General features: G+C 40.3%; 1 protein-coding gene across 2 annotated transcripts; it reads right to left on the bottom strand.

Moving 5' to 3' along the window:
* Window positions 1–5334: 5334 nt before the first annotated feature.
* On the bottom strand, window positions 5335–24097 carry znf574 (zinc finger protein 574). Of its 2 annotated transcripts, none has more exons than XM_020640581.3 (10): window positions 23999–24097; window positions 21001–21158; window positions 15175–16351; window positions 14863–15077; window positions 14420–14599; window positions 14079–14176; window positions 10810–10904; window positions 8517–8665; window positions 7706–7993; window positions 5335–6360 (listed from the first exon to the last, which is right to left on the bottom strand). In XM_020640581.3, exons 1-10 carry the CDS (start codon window positions 24009–24011, stop codon window positions 5761–5763), a joined length of 2973 nt encoding a protein of 990 aa, XP_020496237.1. In that variant the 5' UTR covers window positions 24012–24097; the 3' UTR covers window positions 5335–5760. The 2 variants fall into 2 exon arrangements, with proteins under 2 accessions (XP_020496237.1, XP_020496238.1); XM_020640582.3 differs by having other exon boundaries at window positions 14079–14173.
* Window positions 24098–24402: the final 305 nt, after the last annotated feature.

The raw sequence follows: 24402 nt of genomic DNA, 5'->3' as shown, positions 1-24402 counted from the left end.
AAAATAGCAATTTAAGGAAATACATTTACTCACATTATTATTGTGAATTCTGTTGTTGGAAGGGAGCAAGTGCAAAAAAAAAAAAAAAAAATGTAGCTCAAAGTGACATATACGTTGACCAAATGTGCGGGAAATGTCATGAAACACCCTCCCAGCTGTGATAATGCAACACGGGGCACACAGCTGGTGCCACTGCAGCTGGTCTCTCTGTCTCTTTCACCCCTGCCCCTGAGACAGCCTCAATCCGCCACTACTCTTTATGCAAAAACATGGTTCCTGTCAGTGGTTCTCTCTTACAGTGTATTTGGATTAAGTAGCAACAATCTGTATGTTACATTTTACCCACAGCTAATTGGTATTTAACTGTATCAATATCCTGCCCAGTTATAAAACGTGTTTTATTACTGTGACATAGCAGTTATTTCTATAGAAACATGATGTTGTATTTATGCCCTGAAACAAAGGGCTCAATGGGAGACAAATGAAGTCCACCTTAAAATGCTATATAGAAAAAGAGAATCAAAACTTTAATTCTTTTTTTTTTTTTCTTTGCTTTATATGGTAAGAGTACTTTTGTGCATCTACATATGAACTTCTAGAAATGTGAATGCAGGACTGAGATTAATTCTGATCATGCAGATAGAAGATAAACACTCCACTATTTCTTCTTTTAGTGCTTACTTATATAAAGCATTGAAATGCCTAAACAATATGAGGTCAGGTGCTAAAATAGGAAGATTAAGTGGACTGATGGAGTGGCCTCTAGGGAGCCATCGAAATGGAGGAAATGCAAAGCAGTAGCCTACCCTATTGGCTTCCCTATATGCAAGAAAGGGGTTTGGAACTGTTATTAAGTTAATAGATTTAAATGAACTTTAATCAAGTATCAAGGGTTAGCTTTTATGAATAATTTTGGTATAAAATAAAATAAAAACACACTGAGTCTTCCTTTGAGGAAAGGAGAGCTTAATCTCAAGTTACAGAGCATTACTGACATCTGTCTGTTTATAATAAGAGTAATTCAAAGACATTCCAACGATGTTCTTTATCTTTGTTCAACTTTTATATATATATATATTTTGCAACACAGCTGAAAAACATGCCAACAGAGGTTTTCCATCTCTACCTCCAGCAGAAGCACTCCGAGCTTACTAATGGATACATTCTCTAAATAACTTCATCTAATGGTAACATGGTTGAAATAGATGAACCTCACTGAAAGTAATGGATGGATACATTGTTATAAAGGCCAAAAGGAAAGGGGAGATTGTGGAAACAGCTAAAACTTATGGATAAATGGTTTAAAAAGCCACAGAATAATGGAAAAGATGTTGAAGTGGCTGAATAAGCAAAAATCTGCATAGTTAAAACACTGATCTGAAACACAAAGATGAACACTTATTGGACATATTGTCAACTAACAGGACATTTGTTGAGATAGCTTTTAGTTATGAATAAGCGGTGGGCATATTTAGCTGAAATATTACTATTAGTGTTTAGTGGCAAAAATGAAAGAGCTTATAGCAGATGAAAAAATGCATGACATGTCTGTCATAGAAAGTAATGAACTGATACAAAATGATGATGCTCAGAAAAATGAGAAACTGTTTTAAATAGCAAAAGCAGATAAAGCTCTCACTTTTAAATGGCTAGGCCTGCATATGCCAAAATTAAGCTACAAGTTTAACACCTGACACAGCTCAGAGTAATAGAAAATGGCAGCAAAAAAATAAGGTAATGGCAAAGTTTCTTCATTTTCTGGCTAAATAATGGATAACAACTTGTTGTTTAATGTTGATATTTGTAAGAGTAAATGTAGGTAAATGAAGAGTTGAAAAAGCTAGCACATACGTGCTGACATTAGGATGTGAAAAAAGAAGGAGATTTGAGGAAAATCTGCCTATCTCTAGAGTCTAAGTTAACAGATGTGAAAGAAAACAGACTTTTAATAAGTCTCAAGTTCAAGGCTCACATTAAAATAAATATACAAATAAATGAAGGAAAGCATACAAAAAACCCACCTAGTCTTTCAAAATGTACAACTAAGAAAATGCCAAGGGAAATTGAGTAGGTAGGTATGGCTCTATCCATTTTGTCGCCCTAGGTGAGATTATGATTACCCCACAGAAAAATTAAGTAATTATATTCACTATTGTTAGAAAAGCATTTGTTTTTGTTCTGTGACAGAGTATGATTTTTCATATTTAGCATGAAACACTGAAATTCAATTAATACCTGATTATATGATTAGAATGAACTTCCTACACTCCCTACTGAGAAAGAGAGAGAGAGGGGGGGAGGGAGAGAGAGAGAGGGGGGGGAGAGGGAGAGGGAGAGAGAGAGAGAGAGAGGGAGAAGGAGGGAGAGAGAGAGAGAGAGAGGGAGGGAAGGAGGGAGAGGGAGAGAGAGAGAGAGAGGGGGAAGGAGGGAGAGGGAGAGAGAGAGAGAGAGGGGGAAGGAGGGAGAGAGAGAGAGAGAGGGAGGGAAGGAGAGAGAGAGAGGGAAGGAGGGAGGGAGAGGGAGAGGGAGAGGGAGAGAGAGAGAGAGAGAGAGAGAGAGAGGGAGGGAAGGAGAGAGAGAGAGGGAAGGAGGGAGGGAGAGGGAGAGGGAGAGAGAGAGAGAGGGAGAGAGAGAGAGAGAGAGAGAGAAGGCATATCAATTGATAAAGAAATTAAAATGATAGATGATGTAAAGATGGTTAGTTAGACCAACGTTAAATTAAAATTAAGTTTTGGGTAAACACTTGACTCAGCTTAAACTGATGGAAATATTTTCAAAATGGCAAAAACGAATACAAAAACAAATAAAAAAACAGGATGTGAGGATTTATCAAACTGTAGCTAAATAATGGACAACTCTTATTAGACTATGTTTAAGTGCTGATATAAGAAAATACATTGTAGCTTAAACTCATTTGAAATAGCTGACTGCTAAAAGAAAATAATGCCTTAAAGTTGGAAATGCAAAACATATTAGAACATTTTATTTTATCAGAAGCTAATTTAGCTACTTAACTAGCCTGTTAGCTATAAATAATATAAACCATTGCTCGGTCGTCTGTCACAAAGTAACAAAACTAAAGGCCTATAAATGCCACAGACTAAATAATGTTTCAGTAACCACATTTAACATTTAAAATACCACTATTATCACCGTGTGTAATGAGGCTGTATGAATACTGTAGCCTACTTACCTGGAGGTGCAAGCCATAATCAGAGCTCCTGGTGTCCTCCACCTGTGCGCGGGACACTGTGATGTCAGCGAGTTTCCTGCTGCGCGAGCTGAATATGCACATTCTCTCCTGAGGGTCACTTGTGTATTTTTAGTGTTTATGATATAAAAACAGGTGAGAATTAAAGGGATGCCCAGGGTTACAGCGGCTCTACTGAATTTGCTTGTCCCCCTTTCTTATTTTTCATTTGCAACAAGGACATTCCTCAACCTGATTGTTATTTGTTTGTGTATCTGCATCATTGGCCATATCATTGAGTTGAATTAAAAGATAAAAATCCTCTTCTCACTCCCCGTTCGTACAGCTTATAAGAGCAATGAATAATTCAAACATATTATTGCAAAAAAAAAAAAAAAAAAAAGCACTTGCAAGCTTAATGTAGTTTATATTCCTCTCATCGTTGAACTTAGTTGATGATAAATAATTTACTGGACATTGGATTGTGTGGATATTTATCAATAAGAGGAAGAATAAAAAAAGCCATTCAGTTAATCAGTTTTTAGTTAAAGGAAAATATGTTTCATCAACTAGAGGGGTTTCTCTTTTTTGTTGTTCTTTTGTTAAGAGGTGTCCTTGAAGAATTTTTGTTTATTTTCATTAAAACACTTTGAAAGACTGAATTCAATCTCTGAGGATAACATTGGACTATATTACATAATCAGGTGCATCATATCTTTGTTCAATTAAGTTTGAGAAAAATTGCAAGTCAGGGGGCATTTTTTTTTGTTGCTACTATTCCTCAAATGTTGTCCTTTATACACAAAGAGATAGGTGTCTTTAAATACTTGCAGTTCTTTTAAATGATCTTTTGCAATCCAATTATTTTAGTTTTAATTGCTAATGTTGCAGTTTTGTGAGAGAGTGGTTCATCACATTGACATTATTGTAGGTGCACTGTTTAACACAAAAGCGGTATTTACAGCCAATAAGTGAAACGGACTCATACAGGTATTTCATTTAAATCTTGTTTTCAACTATGCTACTGTTAGGGAAAAATGTTTTCGTCCAAATTCAATGCCTACCAGGGCCAAAAAAGAACAGCCCCACACTCAAAACTGAGCAAAGGGGTGGACACAGCCAGACGATTTACCGTCTTCTGTACAACAAATAGACCATTACACGGCAGTCAAACTGCTTCTGGAAAGCATATGAGTCTCACGTTTTCCCCTCAAGCATCAACAATTCCATTACACATCTGTGTTTTCAGCTTCCACGTTAGGCAGCAGGTATGATAAACGGTACTCTACAAGAATATCAGCTCCCTGGATTCCCTGGGAATGGAAAAACATGTATTTATCGACTGGTTGCCTGTTGACTCTCTCAGAAAAGCAATGAGGAGCAGATACATTCTTGGCACGGGCTTCTTTTGCTGCTCAGGAGCCCTCTATTTCCTGATACACTTCTCACTCTGCAGAAATGCTGCCATTTTCCCATTTCAGTTCCCTGCACAATCATCAACATTTCTTTCTCCATGACATGAAAACAAACTAAGACTGAGTGCATGTGTGCTTGTGTGTGTGTGTGTGGTTTAAATCCCCCTGTCAGCAATCACTGGGTGGGAGACAGCCATAAACTGCACTTTAGAAGCCTATAATGGGTGACTGCAGCGCTGGCAAAACTTATATCATATCATGCCTCTTCCCCTTCAGACACAAATAGGATCATTATTTTTGATAACTATACAGCAAGCGCTAGAACATTTCATTGCACTACTTGCCACTGCCTAATGCTGTACTTCAGCTAGATCATCATAAATCTTGCCTTTTTTCCAGTTATTATTGTATTTAATTACAGCACAAAACAATCAATAAACACTGTCTTACAAATTACTGGAAGATTAAGGGTGATCTATGCTGACGACTCTCCATCATTCTGTCCTCCATTAACATAACTGTGCATAAGACACAGAGAAACAAAGCGCTTAGATAAGCACAGTGACTCGTGCTGAGTGGGTCTGTCTATTTCTCAGCAGAAACATCTTACATTATTTGTCAAACGGCACAAGTGGCAATTTACAGCAGAAGCAATAAAGTCCATCCCATCTGATGTGATGGGGGCAATGGCCTCACGTCATCCACCTTATAAAGTGATGGACGCTCAAGTGTGAAAGCTGAAGCATTTTATTATAAAGAAATAAGAAGACATTTCATGGGCCACCACTGCTGCTCCTCTAATAAATTGAGGTTGTAAATGCTGGTCTGTATTCAATTGAGCCTTTTTTTTCAAACCAATTGAAAGACCAATTTAAGGAACATTCTGCACTCTAGAGTGTTTCATTTGTGTATCAACCTTTAATTCAATATTTTTTCACTATATCAACAATGCTTTTCATTAGGTTTTTTTCTGCTCAAGTCAATTTAATTCTACACACACCTGGGACTTATCTATCAAACTATATACATTTAATGGTAATTAAAGCATATCCTTCAATTATCAAACTTCACTCAATCAACAGTTTATATTTTCTCAGCTATCTTTCATTCCGTGAGTACTGTGTTGTTCTTTCCTTGGTAGTTTTAAATTTGCCTTCATACAGTCTCCTCCACTATGAACTCAATGGCATGCTGAGGTGACTGGCTCGTCTCCACCATGGTGATTTCATTTCCATCCATGGTGATGGTGGGAACAGTTATTCCCTGAGCTCCCAGGACAGAGGAGGGCAGGAAGACTACCTGCGAGGCGCCCTCGATGCCACTGAGTTGATCGGAGGGGATCATGACCGTCTCAGTGCCTCCTTCGCCGCTCTGCAGTACATAGATGGTCTGCACTGTGCCAGGATCCATTTCTCCCGTGGTGGCCAGAGAAGACAGCACTTTGGCCCCCTCCAGCACCTTCTGGACCTGCGCAGCCTCAGCTGCTTGTGCCGCCTGTGCCGCCTCCTCGAGAGGCAGGTCTCCGTGTAGCCGGATGTGTTTGTCCAGGTTGGAACGAGAGCGGAAAGCAGCAGGGCAGTGGGAACAGGGGTAGGGTTTCTCTCCACTGTGGGTGCGGGCATGCTCGGTGAGCCGCGCAGCCACGCTGAAACTCTTGCCGCAAATCCAGCAGCAGAAAGGACGCAAGCCGCTGTGGATGCGCTCGTGGTCTTGCAGGTGAGGCAGCTGGCGAAAGCGCTTCCCACAGGTGGCACACTAGTGGTGGGATAGGAGAAAGGGGATAGGAAATAGTGGATGTGGAGAAAATATAGAAAAGGTAAGATGACACGACAACAGTAAAGCTTTGATGAATATAGTGCTAATGTACAAACTGGAAGCAGCTCATTTTCTCAGACATCTCTACAGATTTTAAGCAGATGGAGCACTTCTGGTTGGGACAGAGGAAGAAAAGAGAACAGTATAGGAAGGTCAGAAGTGAGAAAGACAGATACAAAACAATCAAAATAATAGAAATATCACAATGTGAATATAAATGATTCATTATTGATTAAATTGCTGATCAGATTTTCATAAGCCTTATCAATTTACTCAACAATTTCATATAGCTATCACAGAAACAGTTTTGCTCCAACATGAGGAGGAGGCTGTGCGTTTTAGTCAGTGAGCATGTGAGACCAATGGCTTTGCTCTTACTGTCAGAGAGAAAGAAGCAGAAGACCACTGGGATTAACTCTGAGCCGTCTTCAGTCACAAATCAAGGCTTAGCAATCAGTGTTGCCTCATGTGTACGCTACAACAAAACATGTGTATGGTAATGAGATTCCCGCAAAAATCCATGTTGTGGAAGAAGGTAATGCCAGTGCTGGTATTGACACCCCGCCTCCTACCATCTTAGTGCAGACACTGAAGTCTACACGATACTTGAATGGCTGTGTTGATTCCTACTGGGGACACTGAGACTGAAAGTATAATCCCTGCTGACAGTTCTGCTGTTTATGTTTCTCTATGAGACGTACTGTAATAAAATTACCTTTCCTGTTGAGTTTGCTCTTTATACACTCAGAGAAGTTTTCTTTCAGACATGCACAGAATGTCATTCTAATTTATGTTTGTCCCAATAACTGCCTGTGTGGATGAGGACCAATTCTCCTTGTACCTCTGCATGCCTGGTAGATATGACTCAAAGCAGAGCCACAAACATTAAATCAATTGTACAGTCAGACGTGCTGCGATGGGTCTATAGTTGATGTCCTGCCTCATCACCAGAGCAGCAAAGAAAGAGAGGGAGAGAGTCCCAGAATAGTAACAGGCACAGAGGGGAGCTGACAGGCCCTAACTCAGCCCTGCCATTAATCACAGGTACACGAGGAGGGAGGGAGGGAACACCCGTAGGACACACACTGCACAAATGGCCATGGTCCGGATCTGGTGACATGGCCGAATCTATGTACGAGTGTGACCATGAGGGGTGAGGCAGTACTGGATTTCAACATGAAATACAGGTTGAAAGCCTTGTATGAAAAGGACAAAATATGAGTCAGAAGGCTAAGAGAAATACCTTTTTTTGAAGCTAACACATAATACCACCAATATTTCTTACCTCAAAGGGTCTCTCATCAGTATGTGTCCTCATGTGAACACTGAAGGTGGAATTGTAGGCAAACTCCTTGTGGCAAATTTGACAGCGGAAGCGGGGTCGGTTTTTGGACTTGCCGAGTTTTCCATGGAAGTGGGCCAGCACATGCTCCTCCAGGGTACTGTTGGAGGTAAACCGACGGCGGCAAGGACTCACAGGACATTTGAGAGGGGTCTGACCTGTGTGGGATAAACGATGGAGGTCGAGGCCCTCCTGGGTCATGCAGCGGTGGCCACATAGGTCACACTCAATCTGAGGAAGAAATGGAGCGAGTGGAAAGGGAAAACACAGAGAACGGCGGATGAAAAACCAGAAAGTGAAGATAATGGAAGAGAGAGGGTAGCAATTAATAAAATGATTAAAGGTTGATGTGTTTGGGGTCTATTCGAGACATGATGTTACATGTCGATACTGACTGGAGACGTTTGTTGAAATTCCGCCTACATTAAACCAACCTCTCATGTCCTTTCTGTCTGGATAAAAACTATCCAAAAAAAGTCAGATAATAAAGTAATAAATCATTTCCCATATTGTCTAAGTAACATGGGGTTACACAGGTGCTGCAGCCAATCACAGAGCTCCACCTGTGGAGCAGCATCGAAGATCCTCACTCACATACAGAGGTCTCACTCTCACACACAAACACAGGCATACTCCACCCATAAAAAAAAAAACACCATACGGCCAGGGCTGTAACACTGCTGGATCATGATTCATATATCTATTGAGGTTTATCATTGCATTGACATTTTATTTAACTGTCAGTGCTCCCAACCTGTCCAGTACATCGTCCTCGTCCCTGACCCCGTCCACGACCAGTATTCTTGTCCTCCTCTGTGGTGGGGCAACGCTGCATGTGGATCTCCAGCACAGACTGGTTCACAAACTGGGATGAACAGTGAAGACACGTCGCTGGCTGCTTGTCTGCAATAGGACAGAGTCAAGAGTTTTAGTCCGATAAGCAACATTGTGTGTTCCCACTTAAAGCAGTGACTGCAATATTATCTGATGACAGATCTTAGCTTATTAACTGATATCTGTTTGCTTGTGACACAGTTCAACACTGATAACGTTTGCCACAATGTTTACGTTCTGATGATGATGACAAACAGTGATAGTTTATATCCTGTTTATATTGTTCTGTCTTTGATTTTTGTGCTTGTTTTTCTACAGTTTTTTTGAGTATCTGTTGTTGTATGTATTTTAAAGCCCATCTAGGGATAGCCAAAACACATTAGCTTAGGCTACAAATGTGGTAGTGTGTGGCAACAGTTAACGTGCTCCATACTTGTCCATATACAAATAAATATGAAATAAATAAATAAGGACTAAGCATGTGTTTTAATTAATGATTATACAGGACACATTTTCAATGGAAGACCTCTGACATGTCACAGTGGGAAGAACAGGTGTGGATAACGAAATTGATTATGGTTGAATTGCAGCTGCTTCAGCTTCAGGGTCAATATCCTACTGTCATGGATAACTGAAACACTTGAAAAGCACTGAGCCATTCTAAATGTTATTAGTAACACCCTGGCTCTTTCTTCCTGTGACAAGTGAAGATGTGTGCTATGAACAAAAGGCTTTTTTAAAATAGGTTGGGAGTGTTTGTCGGACTAAATAAGAATTCTTAAAACATCTCTCGATGTTCTTCATACTTTGTGAATGTATCAAATTATCAATAAAATCCATGTCACAATATTCAAACGTCAATTATGACCCATGTCACTTTTTTTGTGTTCATATGTTTTGCTGAATGTTTCATATCAACTAAAACTTAACATTAAAAAACACAACTTTCAAAAAATATATAATATATAACTAAAGTATGTTGATTGGATGAGTATCTATCAAGTCCCATGACATCATCAAACGCCATTGTGTTATAACTTGATTAAGTGTCCTCCAGCAGCACACATTAAACTGTGCGTTTACTAATAGATTGTGGGACACCATCAAAAATAATGAATCACATATCACAATTTCTCAGAGTTCAATGTAAAATCTGAAAAGTGTTTTGGCCAACCGAGAGTCCAAAACTTAAAAAGAAAAATAATTGAGCTAAATATGACATATTTTTATATAACACAGAAAAAACAGATTAACAAGCAAATATCTTAAAGTGTGTAATTGATCAATTGTTTGTAGAGTCCATTCACATGGCTGATCAATCTATCATCTAATCACTTCAGCTTTAATAAGATGGGGCCCTGATTGTATTTTGGCAAAGCAAACCCCACTCTCACTGGGTTGCTCTTGGAGACCTGGCAGAGAAATAGCTGACACTGATGGTTCATCAGAAAGTCTATTGGTCGTCACGCCAACATCTTGCAATCTGCTAACCATCTGCACTGTTTGTCCCAGTGGGGGCGATCCATGCTGCTCCCAGTTGAGACCCTCTAATTAAACCTTTAATAAAGGACAATCTCAGCCAATGGCCCTGGACTGATCAATGGATCAATTCCTCCAATCATATCTCTCAGAAGAGCCACATACCTCTGACCCCTGCTGCACGCTGACGCTTCAAGCTTAACTAACGAGGTTAACGTTCCAACGCCCCCAAATTAATTTACCTCCACCTTCCTCCTACGTTCCACAAGGGACGCAAATCAATAGAAAGTCATTGACCTAATGCATTGGAGGGACAATACACATATAACAGGGATGTATGTCTGTAAATAAACAAGATAGGCCACCCAGGCGAGCCGATGGGAACATGTGTTTGCATTAATCAATAGTAATTCGCTGCATGCTGTACTGATAAGGACATCATATATAATTGGTTTCCATTACAAGCAGACACAGGGGCTTGCATCTGATTCCCTGATATGTTAACCTCCTTTCATCTCATTGTTGATCTTCCTGGCTGTTATCAGATATTGACACATTGCTACTTGATAAGAGTGTGACATCAACAGCTATATATAGAAAATATGCTTAAGGATACAGCAGAACACTAAAGTCCATATTGCTTCTGTTTCTAAATGTTTTGCTTTAGGTTTCTCCTGTGATTCGTACAGATACAGGGCTGAACAAAAATGTCAGACTGAGCCTTGAACTCCCACCTTGATGAGTAAGTGAGTGCAGGTCCAGGTCTTTCCTGCGTTTAAAGGCCTCTCCACATTCAGGGCAAGGGAATGGATGGCTGGTGTGCAGGAGTCTGTTTAAAAACACAAAAACACACATTTTACACAAATGTTCTAAGTTTTCATACTATTGATGATAAGGTTTTTAATTCAACCTTGTTTTTCTTTTTGAAGTACTACTAGATAAACAAAGAGGGCTAATATGAGTCATGGGTATAGGCAACTCTATACAAACAATAAAATTAAATAATTATGTATAATTTCCAAGTAAATAGGGTTGTAAGGTATAGTCATGGTTTGGTTTGAATCTGCGACCCTATAGGTGACTCGTAGGAGGATTACCAGCAAGTATGTGCTTAGCTGTGCTTTAGGTTAAACAAGGGGTATTAGCTGAGTGTATAACCGCTGGAGATAAAAGCACAGCAGTGAACTAGGAGGAGTCAGAGTCAGGACATGAAAGACTATATTTATCCATTGCTTAACATTACTCTGGATATAGCCTTAGGGGAGGAGAGAAGTGTTAGGATGTTTCACCTAATGCTGCATCAGCCCAGCTTTCAATGTATAGAAAATGTACAGTACTTGCTCTTTTGGAAGCTACTCATAATCAGACAAAACACAGCGTATCACATGATGATTCACTAAATGTTGTATACAATGATAATATATATATATATATATATATATATATATATATATACACACACACACACACATATACCTACAAGTACATGTATTATATTCCAGATATTATATCAAACCGCTACAGTCAAAGTTAGAAGAAAAATAACCTAACAACCCCAGTCACTGAAAGAAAAGCAGAGGGTTAGAGGTGATGTGCAAGGCCCTCTGAAGGCCTTCACAAGAGGCCGGGATGTTTCTCCTCCCTGTTAAATGGACAAGAGAAATCAATGATTTGTGGACAGCTGACCCTGAGGCAGTCACAGGGATTAAAACATCTGTCAGGGTCACCTCCACTCCCCAGCCAGATGTTCTTTAATATGCAGAGATGACACAGTATGCATATACACAGTATTCCTCAACAAAAAGAGGAAACCGACAATCTTTGTTGAGCTGAAAGTTCAGTCTTAATATACCCAAATAATCCTATCCCAAGTATGCTTCAGCAGAGATGTATGAGCAAACTCAATCGGCCAGTGAAGACTAAAACACATATTGAAAGCTCTGGAAAAAAAACTTGTTGGTGAATCTTGACTTAAAGTAAGGGTGGGAAATCCACCTGATAATTGTTTCTGTATAATTTTGTACCTCTTAAAATTCTCTTAACGTTCCTACAGCAATCATTCACCAATTTCTCTGACAAAAAAAAATATCAGAGGATGTGGCAAGTATGTAACAGCTCTTTTATTCGACCTTTCTATATTCTGCCCGTTCCCTTTTTGTCAGAGAGCGGAGTTTTCCACCATCCAAAGCAGCATTAGTTGTGCAAGAAAGGCATGGAACGCACTTGGTAGGGCTAACAACTACAGAGTTCACACAGCATTTCTCTCCCTAGCACCCTCTAGTGGACTCATCCTTCACCATAAGCAATGGCTGCCTTAAGTTTTTTTCCCCTAATATGCATATGTTAAGGTTTTAACCATTCTGAGGAAAAACAATCAATTTGAGGCTGTCAAATATTTTTTTCTTTTTTTTCTTTGGATAAAAGCTCAACTCTTAATAACTTCTTCAGTTTCAATAGGGTCCTCGCACCCCATCAGTTCATACTCAGGCCCAAACAAGTGTGACAGACTAGACAGTCGTCCACTGGTTTCCTGTAGAGATGCATTAATCGGACTTTACCTCTCTTGCATTTTCAGATCCTATTACCAGTGATGCATATTTAACAGTGAGCTGTTTATATTTCATGTTGACTCTGCACTTTATTTTAATGAAAGCAGCTAAGAGCCTCAGTTAATGATCTCAGTTGTTTCTCAAAGGCTGCTATATTCAGTGACTCTTGCATTTTTACCGTGTTGGCTTTTAGAATGTACTTTTGTCTTTTTACTGTCATGTTCTGCCTTGCCGCAAAACCAATCGCCCTTAAGGGACAAATAAAGTTGAAAATATACAGATAGTACTGCTATTACTGACTGATATACTATTGCTTTCAATATCAGCCCGTACCAAGTACATGTGCTTATTAAATGTGATTTTTACTTCAGTGTAGGGCCTCAAGATTTATTTGTGTTATATTTGCAGTGATACCACAGTCTTTCAAAACACTTGGTTCACAGAAACTGCAAGTAGCTGTAAAACATGTTAGCATAGCAAACATGATACAATACATCCAGAGAGTTCTAACTTAATCTCCTCCCTTCTTACTTAGAGCTAAGTAGCAGTTTAGTGAGCTGCTGACTGTTCATGCACGTAGGCATAAACATAGTACTAAAATTAATAGATTGGCCCCAAATTGTCCCAACTGTTATGGACAGCCGGTCCATTTATTAGATTGAGTATTGAACCAACGTCTGATCTTGGTATCAGATTAGGTCATCTCTAGTCTCAGGAACAGCTAGTTTTGTCAAGTCCTAAAGTATTTGAACAGTGTAACATTTTGGGGGTTCAAAGACTGTGTCTGACTTTTTCTGCTTTGAGGTCTGCTGAACATTGGATTTACAATACACTAACGGGCAAACGCCAGCTTAACGATTTAATTGTACAATGTGCACATTGATATGTGGATCAATATCCGGCTGGGATAAAAAAAGCAGACATTTAAACACAGAATAACCTAAAGTCAGTGCTTTAACCTTACGGAGGCGGTTTTATTTGACATCCAATGTGCTTAAGCCAAGGCCAATAAAATACAAATAAACACAGTACATCTGCTCCCCTTTGCTCAGCCAGGGAGGACAGGAACAGGCTCACTCCTGTTCAGGGTTATTGTTATCATCTTAATTTCCTTGCCCTATGTCTGTCAATCATAAGTGTCAGTGGCTCAATGGAACTCAGACATCTATGCCAGCACATTTTCTACACAGCTTAAAGGTCTTTCGCTGTAGTCGGACATAGTTCAGATACTGCATCTCCTTGAGGGGGAGACATCTAGCTGAATCATGTACCAGGCTCTGTTTGGAACCAAAATTCTGATATCTTTACTCAGTAAACAAGGTTGGAAATAATTCCTTGTTAGTAGTTGTTGTGCAGGATATTTGTTAGATGGGTTTTAGTCAACTCCACTTACACTTATGCAAGTAAGCAAAGCTACACAACTATCAAGCAAAGTGTTATTGTTGTGTCATTACTTGTGATGGGTCAGCTGATCCTCCGTGTTAAATCTTGATGGGCAGTGAGGACAAGCGAAGAGATGAGCAGCTCCCTCATTGTCCAAAGTACACACCTGCTTTGAGAGACACAACACTTATTGTCAATTAAAAGGAGTTCAAATCTTGCTATTAACCTCAAATATTCTATTCTGCAGAAGTAATCTAAGGTTTAGGAGTCAAAATAGGATAGACTACATTAAAAAACTTGAAAATGACTAACAAAATAACGGGCTACATCTGAGATGTTAAGATGCATTTTTTTGTGGCCTTCAATTTGAGAATCATGAAAATTTTTTTAAAAAAAATGTAATGGTCTGTACCGGTTTGCGTCCACGCTTGCGCCTGGGCTGTGTTGACGTGTGAATGCGTTGGTGTCTCTTCAAGGTGGCTGCCTGGGAGAAGTTTTTGCCACATACATCACAGCTGTAGGGCCTGTTTCCGGTGTGGCTCATGCTGTGGCGCAGCAGGCTCTGGGAGTTAGTGAAGGACTTTGTGCACACCTACATGACAACAATAATCAGGATATGTAACGTGGTGTATAGCTTTATGCTCACAGTATTTCCATTTTGCATATACACTTAAAAATATGTCAAATATAATGAGGCTACAGGTTCAAATTGTGCCTGCCTCAAACCTAACCCACTTCAAAAGAATTACATCATCTCGTAAATGTCAGCAACATGACATAAATGACATTTACATCAAAGGAGATTATCCTTCAAACTCAAGAGAGGACACAAGTTGATTAAATTCTGACTGGCACCTTGCATGTAAAGAGTTTCTCTCCCGTGTGGCTGAAGACATGAGTGCGAAGGAAGACACGCCGGGTGAAGGTTTTGCCACAGTAGGGGCAAACGTGGGGTAGTGGTGTGCGAGCCCAGTCCTGCAGCAGTTTGGCAGGTGGAGGATGATTGGTGTTGTCTGAGTCTGCTGCAGTGTTGCCTTCTAATTCTTCTTTGGTCCCTGAACTTTTGTTTCCTTACAACAGAAAAAAAAAACAGCTATCGTAATAAAAGACCAAAACACCGTGCCTTATTAATCCTATATGAGCTTCAAGACTCATATTTTAACTTACCTTTGACTGCAGTCACACCACTCAGGATCCTGAAAGTTGGCCTGCTTCTCTTAGGGAGGGGTGAACCTGATTCACTAGCAGAGGCAGAAGGGGAAAGCAGCCGCTTTTGGGTATCCTGGGAACTAGCAATGGCTGTGTCATCACCAATTTCAGCATCCCCCACCTCTGCCCCCGTTGTGAGGCCATGCAGCCGGCGATGGTACAGATAGTGGGTGGTGTTCATGAAGCTCTCTCCACACTGGAGACAAGTGTGTAGTGGCCCAGTCAGGTTGTGCTTCTGCTTCCGATGGGAGACCAGCCCTCCGTCATCGCTAAAGCTATCCCCACACTGGGTGCACATGAACAACTCAGGCTTTGGGAAACTGGAGGTGACAGTAACACTGCTGGGAGTGGCGTCCTGTTCCTGCTCATTGGTCCCATTGCTCTGGGGACAAACTTCCTCTGTTACCTCTTCAGGAACCGCTACCACCTTTTCCTCACCTTTCTGCCTGTGTTGCTTGCGGTGATAGAGAAAAAGGGTGGTGTTAAGGAAACTCTCTCCACACACAGAGCAGCGGTGCAGAGCTTCCTCAAAGCCGTGTTGGGTTTTACGGTGGGCCACTAGTTCAGACACCAGGCCAAAGCAGGAGCCACAGTCTACACACAGGAGCACAGGTTCAGGCTTTGGCTTTTTGTTTGCCCCCCTCCTCTTGGGAGACGACTCCTCTGGATTAGAGGTTGAAGCGGCCACCTCAGAAACAGGAGGATCAGAGCACTGATCTGAGTGAGCCGCAGTTTCTGGAACTTGCTGACACTCTTCCTCTTCAATTGCCGGATCCACTGGTTCTGGTTTAAGATCTGGACTTGTTTCACTCTGCAGGAGAGAAGAATCTTCTGGATTTAAAGTTGAATCTGTGCTCTGAGATGCAATAGGCTCTGGCTCAGGTTGTGAATCAGGTTTTGACTTCCCAGACTGCAGACACGTCTCTTCTTTACGGTGTTGCTGCCACAGGTCCAAGGACTTGAAGAGTTCATCACAGTCCCCACATTGATAGAGGATTCTGGGCTTGTCTGATGTCACTTTTGCACTATCTGCAGCCTGCTGGAGTACATTACTAACAGACTGCTCAGAGGACTGAGCTTCGTGGACTTGAATCTGTGGGACTGCAACTGTCCTTGATATATCTATCAACTGATGCTGCAAAGACAATAGAGAATATAAAAGAAGAAAAGAGTTAGTTTAATTCGTTCTGTTGACTATGATGAAAAAAATACTAATCTTAACACTAATCAAAGCCAAATAGAGTAGGTAGTTCATCCTGCAGTATTTTTAATTTGTTTTATTCCTTCTGGCAGATGAGGGATGAAAATTAAGTGTTGGAGTACTGAGGTCAATTAGAGCAGCATGCATTTAGAGCCAAACTACCTCTGAGAACTCCAGACAGACAAAGATAAGGCCTCAGTCTGGCTGATAACTATCAAAGGCCCACTAGGGTTGAGAGGGTCATTCTGTGGGGTTTTACCTTTGTTCCCTCAATCCAACTGGAAGATAAAAACAGGAGGTCGAGGTTAAAGATGTCTGAAACAGCCTCAATCATAGCAGTTCAGTCGGTCTCACTTACTCTAATGATCTTTGGGAGTTTGTTTAAGCTGTCAGTAATGGAGATTCTGAAGACAACCTCTCTGTCTCATTTCAAAAGCACTGTGATTACATTAACATGAATGTATGCTTAAAGACATTTTATGTTTAAGTTCTCTTTAAGCTGCTAGCAGAGTATAGTATGAAAGGGTTCAGAATAGAGGGACGTAAAAGTTTCATTGGTCACAAGACCAGTACGCACAATGGGCCTGATTTAGTAAAGGTTTGCATATGTAAGATCATGTATACATTTTGTATCAGCCTCAAATAAATGTGCAAGCTGATTTACTAACGCCGCACATTGAGGATTGCATCTGTCATATGTGCTAGACAACATGCTTTGTACATTTAGTACATTTGCTTTCGTGACTATGCGATATGGGGCATTTTTATTTTAGTGTGATACATACTGGAAGGATTCAGATGCTTTTTGTCGTTAGTTCTTTTTAATTCATCGTGTCTGTTTATAAAATAAGCAAGTTTGGACACCTAATACAAGAATATTTGCCAATTCCTAAGAAATCCTCCAAACCATGGGGGCCCCAAACATTTCAGATGGACCCCATTTTGGCAGTTAAAAATATTTTCACCCCTCACCACACACATCAACATAAATTAGATTGACATACACAAAACACACTATATGTGTGTTTCGACCAAACTGTTCTGGGGACTTTCTGAAGAGGAACTATCCTCCAGAGAGTTCCCTGAGAACTGAACACCATGGGGACTTTTTTCTGTCTGCATTCACATCGCCATGGCACCTACCGTGGAGCTAAAAGGGTTCCTCTAAACGGGGTTCTAGGGACTAAAATAGTTCACAGTTCCTGTGGTGCGGAATCAATAAAAAAGGGGGAGGGTTCCACCAGTTCCTAGGCCCAACCTAGGGGTCCGGTGCCCCACTTTGGGAATCACTGACCCAACCCAAGTAGCAAGCTGAGTCATGAGACTCAATTAAATTGATAGACTTCAAGTCAACAAATAAGAATAAACAAACTGCTAGCTCAACAACCACTGACCCCACAGTTGAGATGATAAAACAATTATTCTACTATCAGATATTACTTTAAAACTAAGAAAATTCATTGAAGCTTTCAGACAACAGCCTTTGGGAATTTGAATACCAAATTACTCCACTATTTTTCGAGAGCTTCTATGTTATTATGTTGATGAGGCAGACAAGTCACACTAAGTTCACATTGGGAATGAGGAGAAGGGGAGCATACGTTTGTTAAAAGCAAGGTGCCCTACCAACAAAATCAGTGGAGAAGCTGAATAGGACTCATTAAGAGGAAAGTATTGTGAGGAAATTGCTGTAACAATCTACTTTCGAGTTTGATCCTCTCATTTGCAGACACAAGAGAACAGAAACAAGTTGCCCTTAAGCACTACCTGTTATCAAATTGTCCTTTCCTATTACTGTTCTCTGCATTCCACCTGCACATCAGACAGAACTAGAAGAAAATGTTCAAGAGCTTTATGTAGACATAAACAGCCCGTGTTTTATTGCAAAGTCAAATCAAATATACTGAAGTTATGCTAATCTATCTAATGAAGCGAAAATGTTTGCAATGAACAGGCTTATGGCAAAGTGAAAGCCAGAAGGCCATAAGGTACCCAAGTTTTATAGTGTTTCTCCAGCTGTTTCATCTATAAGGAGGCCGATGAGCCATCCATCAAGAGAAAGTACGGCACTGACTGATGCATTTCTCATGCTCCTCTCCCCGCTGGCAACTCAGGATGCAATTTGTCTGTCATGAGTGTCACTGGGCTTTATGGACGTGTGTTGAAGACTGTAACGATGGAAGTCTGGGCACAAGCTCAGACAGCCGTGCCCTGCTGCTAAACGAGGGCCAAAGACTGCTTTTAACCCTGAGGGTCTCTGAAGCTGTCATGGGAGGGCTAAAAGAAAAACTCAGCTCAATATTTCAAAGTTAAACACAATAACTCAGCCTATTATACAACTTTCTAACTTTGTTATTCAAATTGTGTCTTCCTAGACCTCAAAATCAATAGTTCAGCTTATTGTTGAAATTCATCCCAAAAGAATAGATTTTCCTAACAGGACACATAATGCAAATAAAATACAGAAATCTTCAGACCTCTGAATTTCACTAGTAAAGAAATCAATAGAAAAACAGCTGAATTTGCATACCAGAGAATACATTTAGTACACAGAGAGAAAAAGACTAAAAAGGGAAAGATTTTAAATATTTTTCTCGCTTCTCTTCTCTTCTCTTGAACATAAATCCAGACACTTAAATGGCATGTTGCCTTATTTACTTCTTTCCAGCGATCCCTTCTCTTTAACTGCGCTTTAGAGAGAAATTGTAGAGAGATCAGATTGTTAAACGCTCCAGCCGTCTGATTGGTGAGTCACAGCTCTGTCCCTGCAAACGAGACAGTTGCAGCAGATAGCTACCTCAATTTGAAATGATGATTCCCGCCCTTTGCACAGCCCTAGTCACCTTCTTTCCTCTGGGTGGAGGCATTTAGTCCCAAGGTGCAGAACAAAGCCATATATTTGCACATGCACTTTTATTCATTTATTTATGGTCAAAACTGATTTTTACCCTGCCTGAAGAGATTATCTATTTTTGTTTTTAATTGAACATTATCAGTTGAGACTTCTCTCTTCCTCATGCCCTGATTGGTGGAGCTTGAGTACTTTTATAATTTTTTAAGTTCTTATCATGTTTTAGTCGTTTTAATAGTTCTCCTTTTCTCTAATGTGTTGCTTATTGTAACATCTGTTTTGTAATCGGTTTGTCAAAATGGATGTCGATCTTGCTGGCTGGAAACAAATCTACCTACAGGTACAAATAAAGTCACATGAACCTGTGTGCATAGAACATGAAGGTTTGTATTTATTTTACCCTTGCTGCTATTGCACTGCATCATATGCATCAACACATTCAGGACAGAGCTCTAATAACTCTGATATGCTTGATATATGCCAGATCAGAGCTTATGCAAATACAAAAACACACACTGTCTCATGTTCAGTCTCTGGCCCGGCATTATAAAAACTGACTTTAAAGTCCAACACTCCATAATGAAGCCACTTTTAGGTCGACCACATTTTCACTCATTACACCTATTTGCTCCACTAGTGACTCATTACTCTGATATTTAACCAAAGTGCTAATGTGTTATTTTGCCATTACGCTACACAGAAAGCAGATCCAGGTAGTACCTGAAAAAAAATCCTTTGAATAATTGGTTGCCTTTCTGCACAGATATTGCCAATTTATGAGGAGGTCTGACAGATGTACGGATGCAATGAGTTAGTAACTGACATTTGTTAAAAGTACATTTACCAGTATCATGTGCACAAGTTGTTGTTAAAGCATGGATTACAGATCATGTCAAGTCTTCCATATCGTTTTCTTTCTGGGGGGGGGCGGGGGGCGGGAATAAAGGCTGATTTAGCACTATTACAACACATATTTGCTTATAATTGTTGTATTAATGTTTATACATCTCAACTGATAAGGTCTTTACTCTTTATTAGCCCGAGACAGTTGTCATAGCCAGTAGCAATATATTTACTTTGTTGTCTGCTCAAGTTTGTCTTTAATTTGTTAAATAAAGGTTAAAACAGAATAAGAGCCATGTCAATCAACAATGACAAAAAATAAGGACTTGTAAGTAAAAAATAAAAAAACCTGCTAGTTTTTAATGGGGGGACACCTAGCTAAAACTCAAACCTTCATGAAGGTTAGAGTGTTCTCGACACTGTGGTGTTGATCAACAGCATGGCCGTTTTGAAGGCTGCAGTTTGTGACGCTGTTATATTGTACTGCAGTATCCTGACAGGTGTTACTATTATCTTGTCTAGCCCATTAAAACCAATGAGGGAAGGCTAGATAAAAATAGGACATCAGCTCACACCTAAATTAGGTCTGAATACACAGCAATGCCTTGAAGTGAGTCAATAAATCATAACAAACAACTCAATGTTAAGTGCTCTGATCAAGGTCACTATTACTATGATGAGTAGCTGTACACTGTCAATTTATGACTAAAGTTGCGCTTATAACTTCAAAGTCAATCTCGTGATATGATTCAGAGGCTCTCGTGGGATCATTCTGCTACATGGCCACATGGTCACAGTGTGAACATGGCCCAGCTTAACTTGAGATCCTGCACTCAAAACACCTGTGCACAAATTATGTTAAAATGGGGTCTTGTTAACTAGTATTTACCTCAGTCTGTAGCACTGGAACGGTGATGGGGGTGGCTCCTGATGTGTCTGGCTGTTCATCCTCAGCAGTGCACGTCAACTGGTGCTCAAGTACCTCCTCCAGTGTGTTAAACTCCTGGTAGCAGGGGAAGCACATGTACACCGAAGAACTCTCCATGGCTGCCAGGGGATACGAAGTGAAAAACGTTTCATTAGAAATGCAGCAATGCAAAACTGATTTGGATAAAGGTGAAACAGTGCACAATCTCAGCATGCGTTGAATATGAAAGTTATATCACAACGTGAGCCTTTTGCAGATGCCTAACTAGCAGTGCATTACATTTGAGTTTAGATTGTGAACATTGCCCTCTCCTGATGAAAAGATGGGCCTGCATATATTATCAAGGCAACAGCTTGAACACAAGTGCCATGAGGCTAACTTTGGGGCTGCCAAGATGACTCACCATGCACTGAGTCTGTGCTAATTGTTATTTTGACCATGCGGAGTGCTGCTCAGGTGGAGACACTGCCAAGTCTCTCACATTCTCTTTCATTTTGTGCGCCAAGTCAACGGTTAGCTTCAACATCAATTAGAGTGCTTGAGCTGTACTGGACTCACTGCGAGGTCTGGCTCATGGTGCCTCTGAACGTTACTAAAAATTAAAAATACATTCCTTACAAATCACAGAATACCAATCCAACATTACAGTGCAGTACAACCCTATTCAGACTGCTGTTTCAAGGCGCCATATTTACGTCCCTGTAATGTTTCGCTTTCAATCTGAATGTCACAGAGGCATAATGGGGGGGGGGGGGGGGGGGCTACGTGATCCCCCTCTGTACCACCTTCGAAGGTTGTAACAGAGGCCTTTCAGAGGTGAGACAGTACCAGCAGAGCCAGAGAACCAGTGCTGTGTTTGTGCACGTCTGACTGTGTGTGTATGTGGGACTCCAGCTGTGCCATGCTTCTGCAATGCTGAAACACAAGATGAAATCACAGACTGGGACAAGAACATTACACCGTTGCGGTATCAACATGAATGTACAAGACGTATTGATGACTGAGCTTAGTTAAGGCATTTTTCAAGAAACACATCAATACCTCATAAAGGCATCAATGTAAGACAACTCCTAATTGATTATAGTTCATTAATAAAAGAGAGGACAGAGCTACTTAAAGAAACTAATCTATAGCTTAGGTATTGTTGATGCAGCCCTTGAAAAGTTGCTATTCGTCTTTCGCTCACTGATTTCCAATTTCCCAAGTCTAACTGTGACCCTCAACCCCAGATAAAATTGTTTTCATTTAAGATGCAACTCTATCATGATTGGTCATATATGAGAAGTTGTTGTTTTTTAAAGGTATCTTCCTTGCCCTAACAAGTTATTTCAACAGCTAGGAGAAACTGTATATTGAAGCAGACGTTATTCAAACCTGAGTAAAAAAAGTACAATTTATTTACCAAGGGAAATTTCTATTTTCCACTCTGTTGTATGTGGAGTCATGCTACACACAAATTGCACCAATGGAGAGATGTCATGCAGGGGGGGGTCAGTGCTCTGTTCAAGGGCACCTCAGCAGTGCCCAGGAAGTGAACTGTCACCTCTCCAGCTACCAGACCAAGTTCCACTCTTAGTCCTCTGCCAGACTTGAATAGTCGACCCTCCGGCTGTATCGTAATCTGGTTATTTTTACTAGATTATCATACTATTGTTATCCTATAAACCATTGGTGTTAGTATTAACACCTTATACCTTTCTTAATCACATTTTCAATGAGTTTGGTTTCCTATTCTTTTGTCATAATTTCACTTAACAATTTCAGACACAATATGTTTTTTACAGTATTGATACAATGCTTTCTTAGATGCTCTTATTTGCTGTGGATTATTAGATGTAGATTTTGTGAAGAAGTGATTTATGTGGAATTGACTCGCAAAAAAAACAAAAACTAGTTACTTTAACCCTTCTAAAATACAGAATGTTTCCAAGTTCAGCAATGTGGCTTTTCAACATGTAATGGACAACAATGGAGTTATATGATCACTAGTAATAAGCTTTAGTAATCGTTTGCTACAAATGTAATATGCAAACTATTAGTGACCCACTCCCACTTCCCCCTGTTGAGATGAATGTCTGGTTTGTATCCCTTTCAACAGCAGAAACTTATACTGACATGCTGCAAATGACAAATATCACGAGTTCTGTGCAACAGCTCAGTCTCAGTAACTTTAAAGGATCAGATGTGAGGTGGCCTACATCTGCCTTACCCGATCACTGCATGATGTTATTATTATTATTATTTTTATAAATCTATATAACAATCCTCCCATTTTAATTAGACAAACACTTCAGTAAAATGAGTATCACACCATGCCTTTCATAGCAGTGGATAACCTTACACTAGCCTGTACTTTTTTTTTTTTTGGGGTTAACAGTAGGGACAAAGTCAGCTTAATGCGGACTCTAGATGACACAAAGACGATAAATACATCGCATAACTCGTGTTAGCCCCTTGGACTGTTCAACTTAGGGGTCTGACAAAAGCAGAACACACACAGCTAACACTAGCCGAAGCTAGCGGTTAGCAGTGAGCTAGGCAGCTGTATTATCTTTAACCAGTACTCTGTTGCTAACGTGCAACGATGGCCGTCTGTCTAGCAACGCGGCTAACGTTGCACCAGCGTGGTGTCAAGCGATTTATCCTGCTGAACGCTGAAAGCTAACGTAACAACCGCTGAATCATTCAAAAGATGACGGGCAACTTGCTAGCGACTAAACCTCCTTTTACCAGCTGGACCAGTGATCTACTTTTTAGTATTAAGGAGAAGAAGAAGAAACGACCGAAGAAGGAGGGCGGGATATGCTTCTTCGGTGGTATAATGGCGGCGACGGACTTAAAGTTAACATTAGCTGTCTCCCCCCGTTGAAATCCTCCGTACACACATATCAGCGTGCATTATGTCACCAAAAAAGTATCGTTCGTACAAAATCATTAAAATTAATTCAGTATAACTCACCGTCCTCAGACATTTCCCGTCGAGGAAATAGGACAACAACTTCAGTTTTTCTACATGTTAGAAGGCGCGATCTGATTGGCTGTTACGGTCACTCCATTCGCCAATAGGGTTCGATTTCACATAACAACAGGGAAGTTTGTAATCCAAGAGCGCGCGAGGGGCTGCAGCAGGTCAGTCAGAAATGATTATTCTCTTTACTGCATGTAAGAGGGTAACACTGTCTTACTTTACTGTTGTATTCACACTTGACTGACATTTCAAGTTACTTTTTACATTGTAAATATGACACACTCATTATGTCACTTGATAGGATGCATTAGAGATTACAATAAATGAACTAGATTGAATTGTTCAAATAAACTCAGCCCTCTGGCAGGTACACAATCAAAATGCATACTTTTAAA

The sequence above is a fragment of the Labrus bergylta genome, chromosome 8 (genome assembly GCF_963930695.1).
Source record: "Labrus bergylta chromosome 8, fLabBer1.1, whole genome shotgun sequence".
Lineage (NCBI taxonomy): Eukaryota > Metazoa > Chordata > Actinopteri > Labriformes > Labridae > Labrus > Labrus bergylta.
This window is presented reverse-complemented; position numbering and strand designations above follow the sequence as displayed.

What these genes read in the sequence shown, in the direction of transcription:
- znf574 (XM_020640581.3), bottom strand. An exon ending in TGGTGTGACTGCAGTCAAAG is followed by an intron (nt 15,078 to 15,174) that starts GTAAGTTAAAAT and finishes TTCTGTTGTAAG; the next exon opens with GAAACAAAAGTTCAGGGACC. An exon ending in GAGGACGATGTACTGGACAG is followed by an intron (nt 7,994 to 8,516) that starts GTTGGGAGCACT and finishes TTTCTTCCTCAG; the next exon opens with ATTGAGTGTGACCTATGTGG.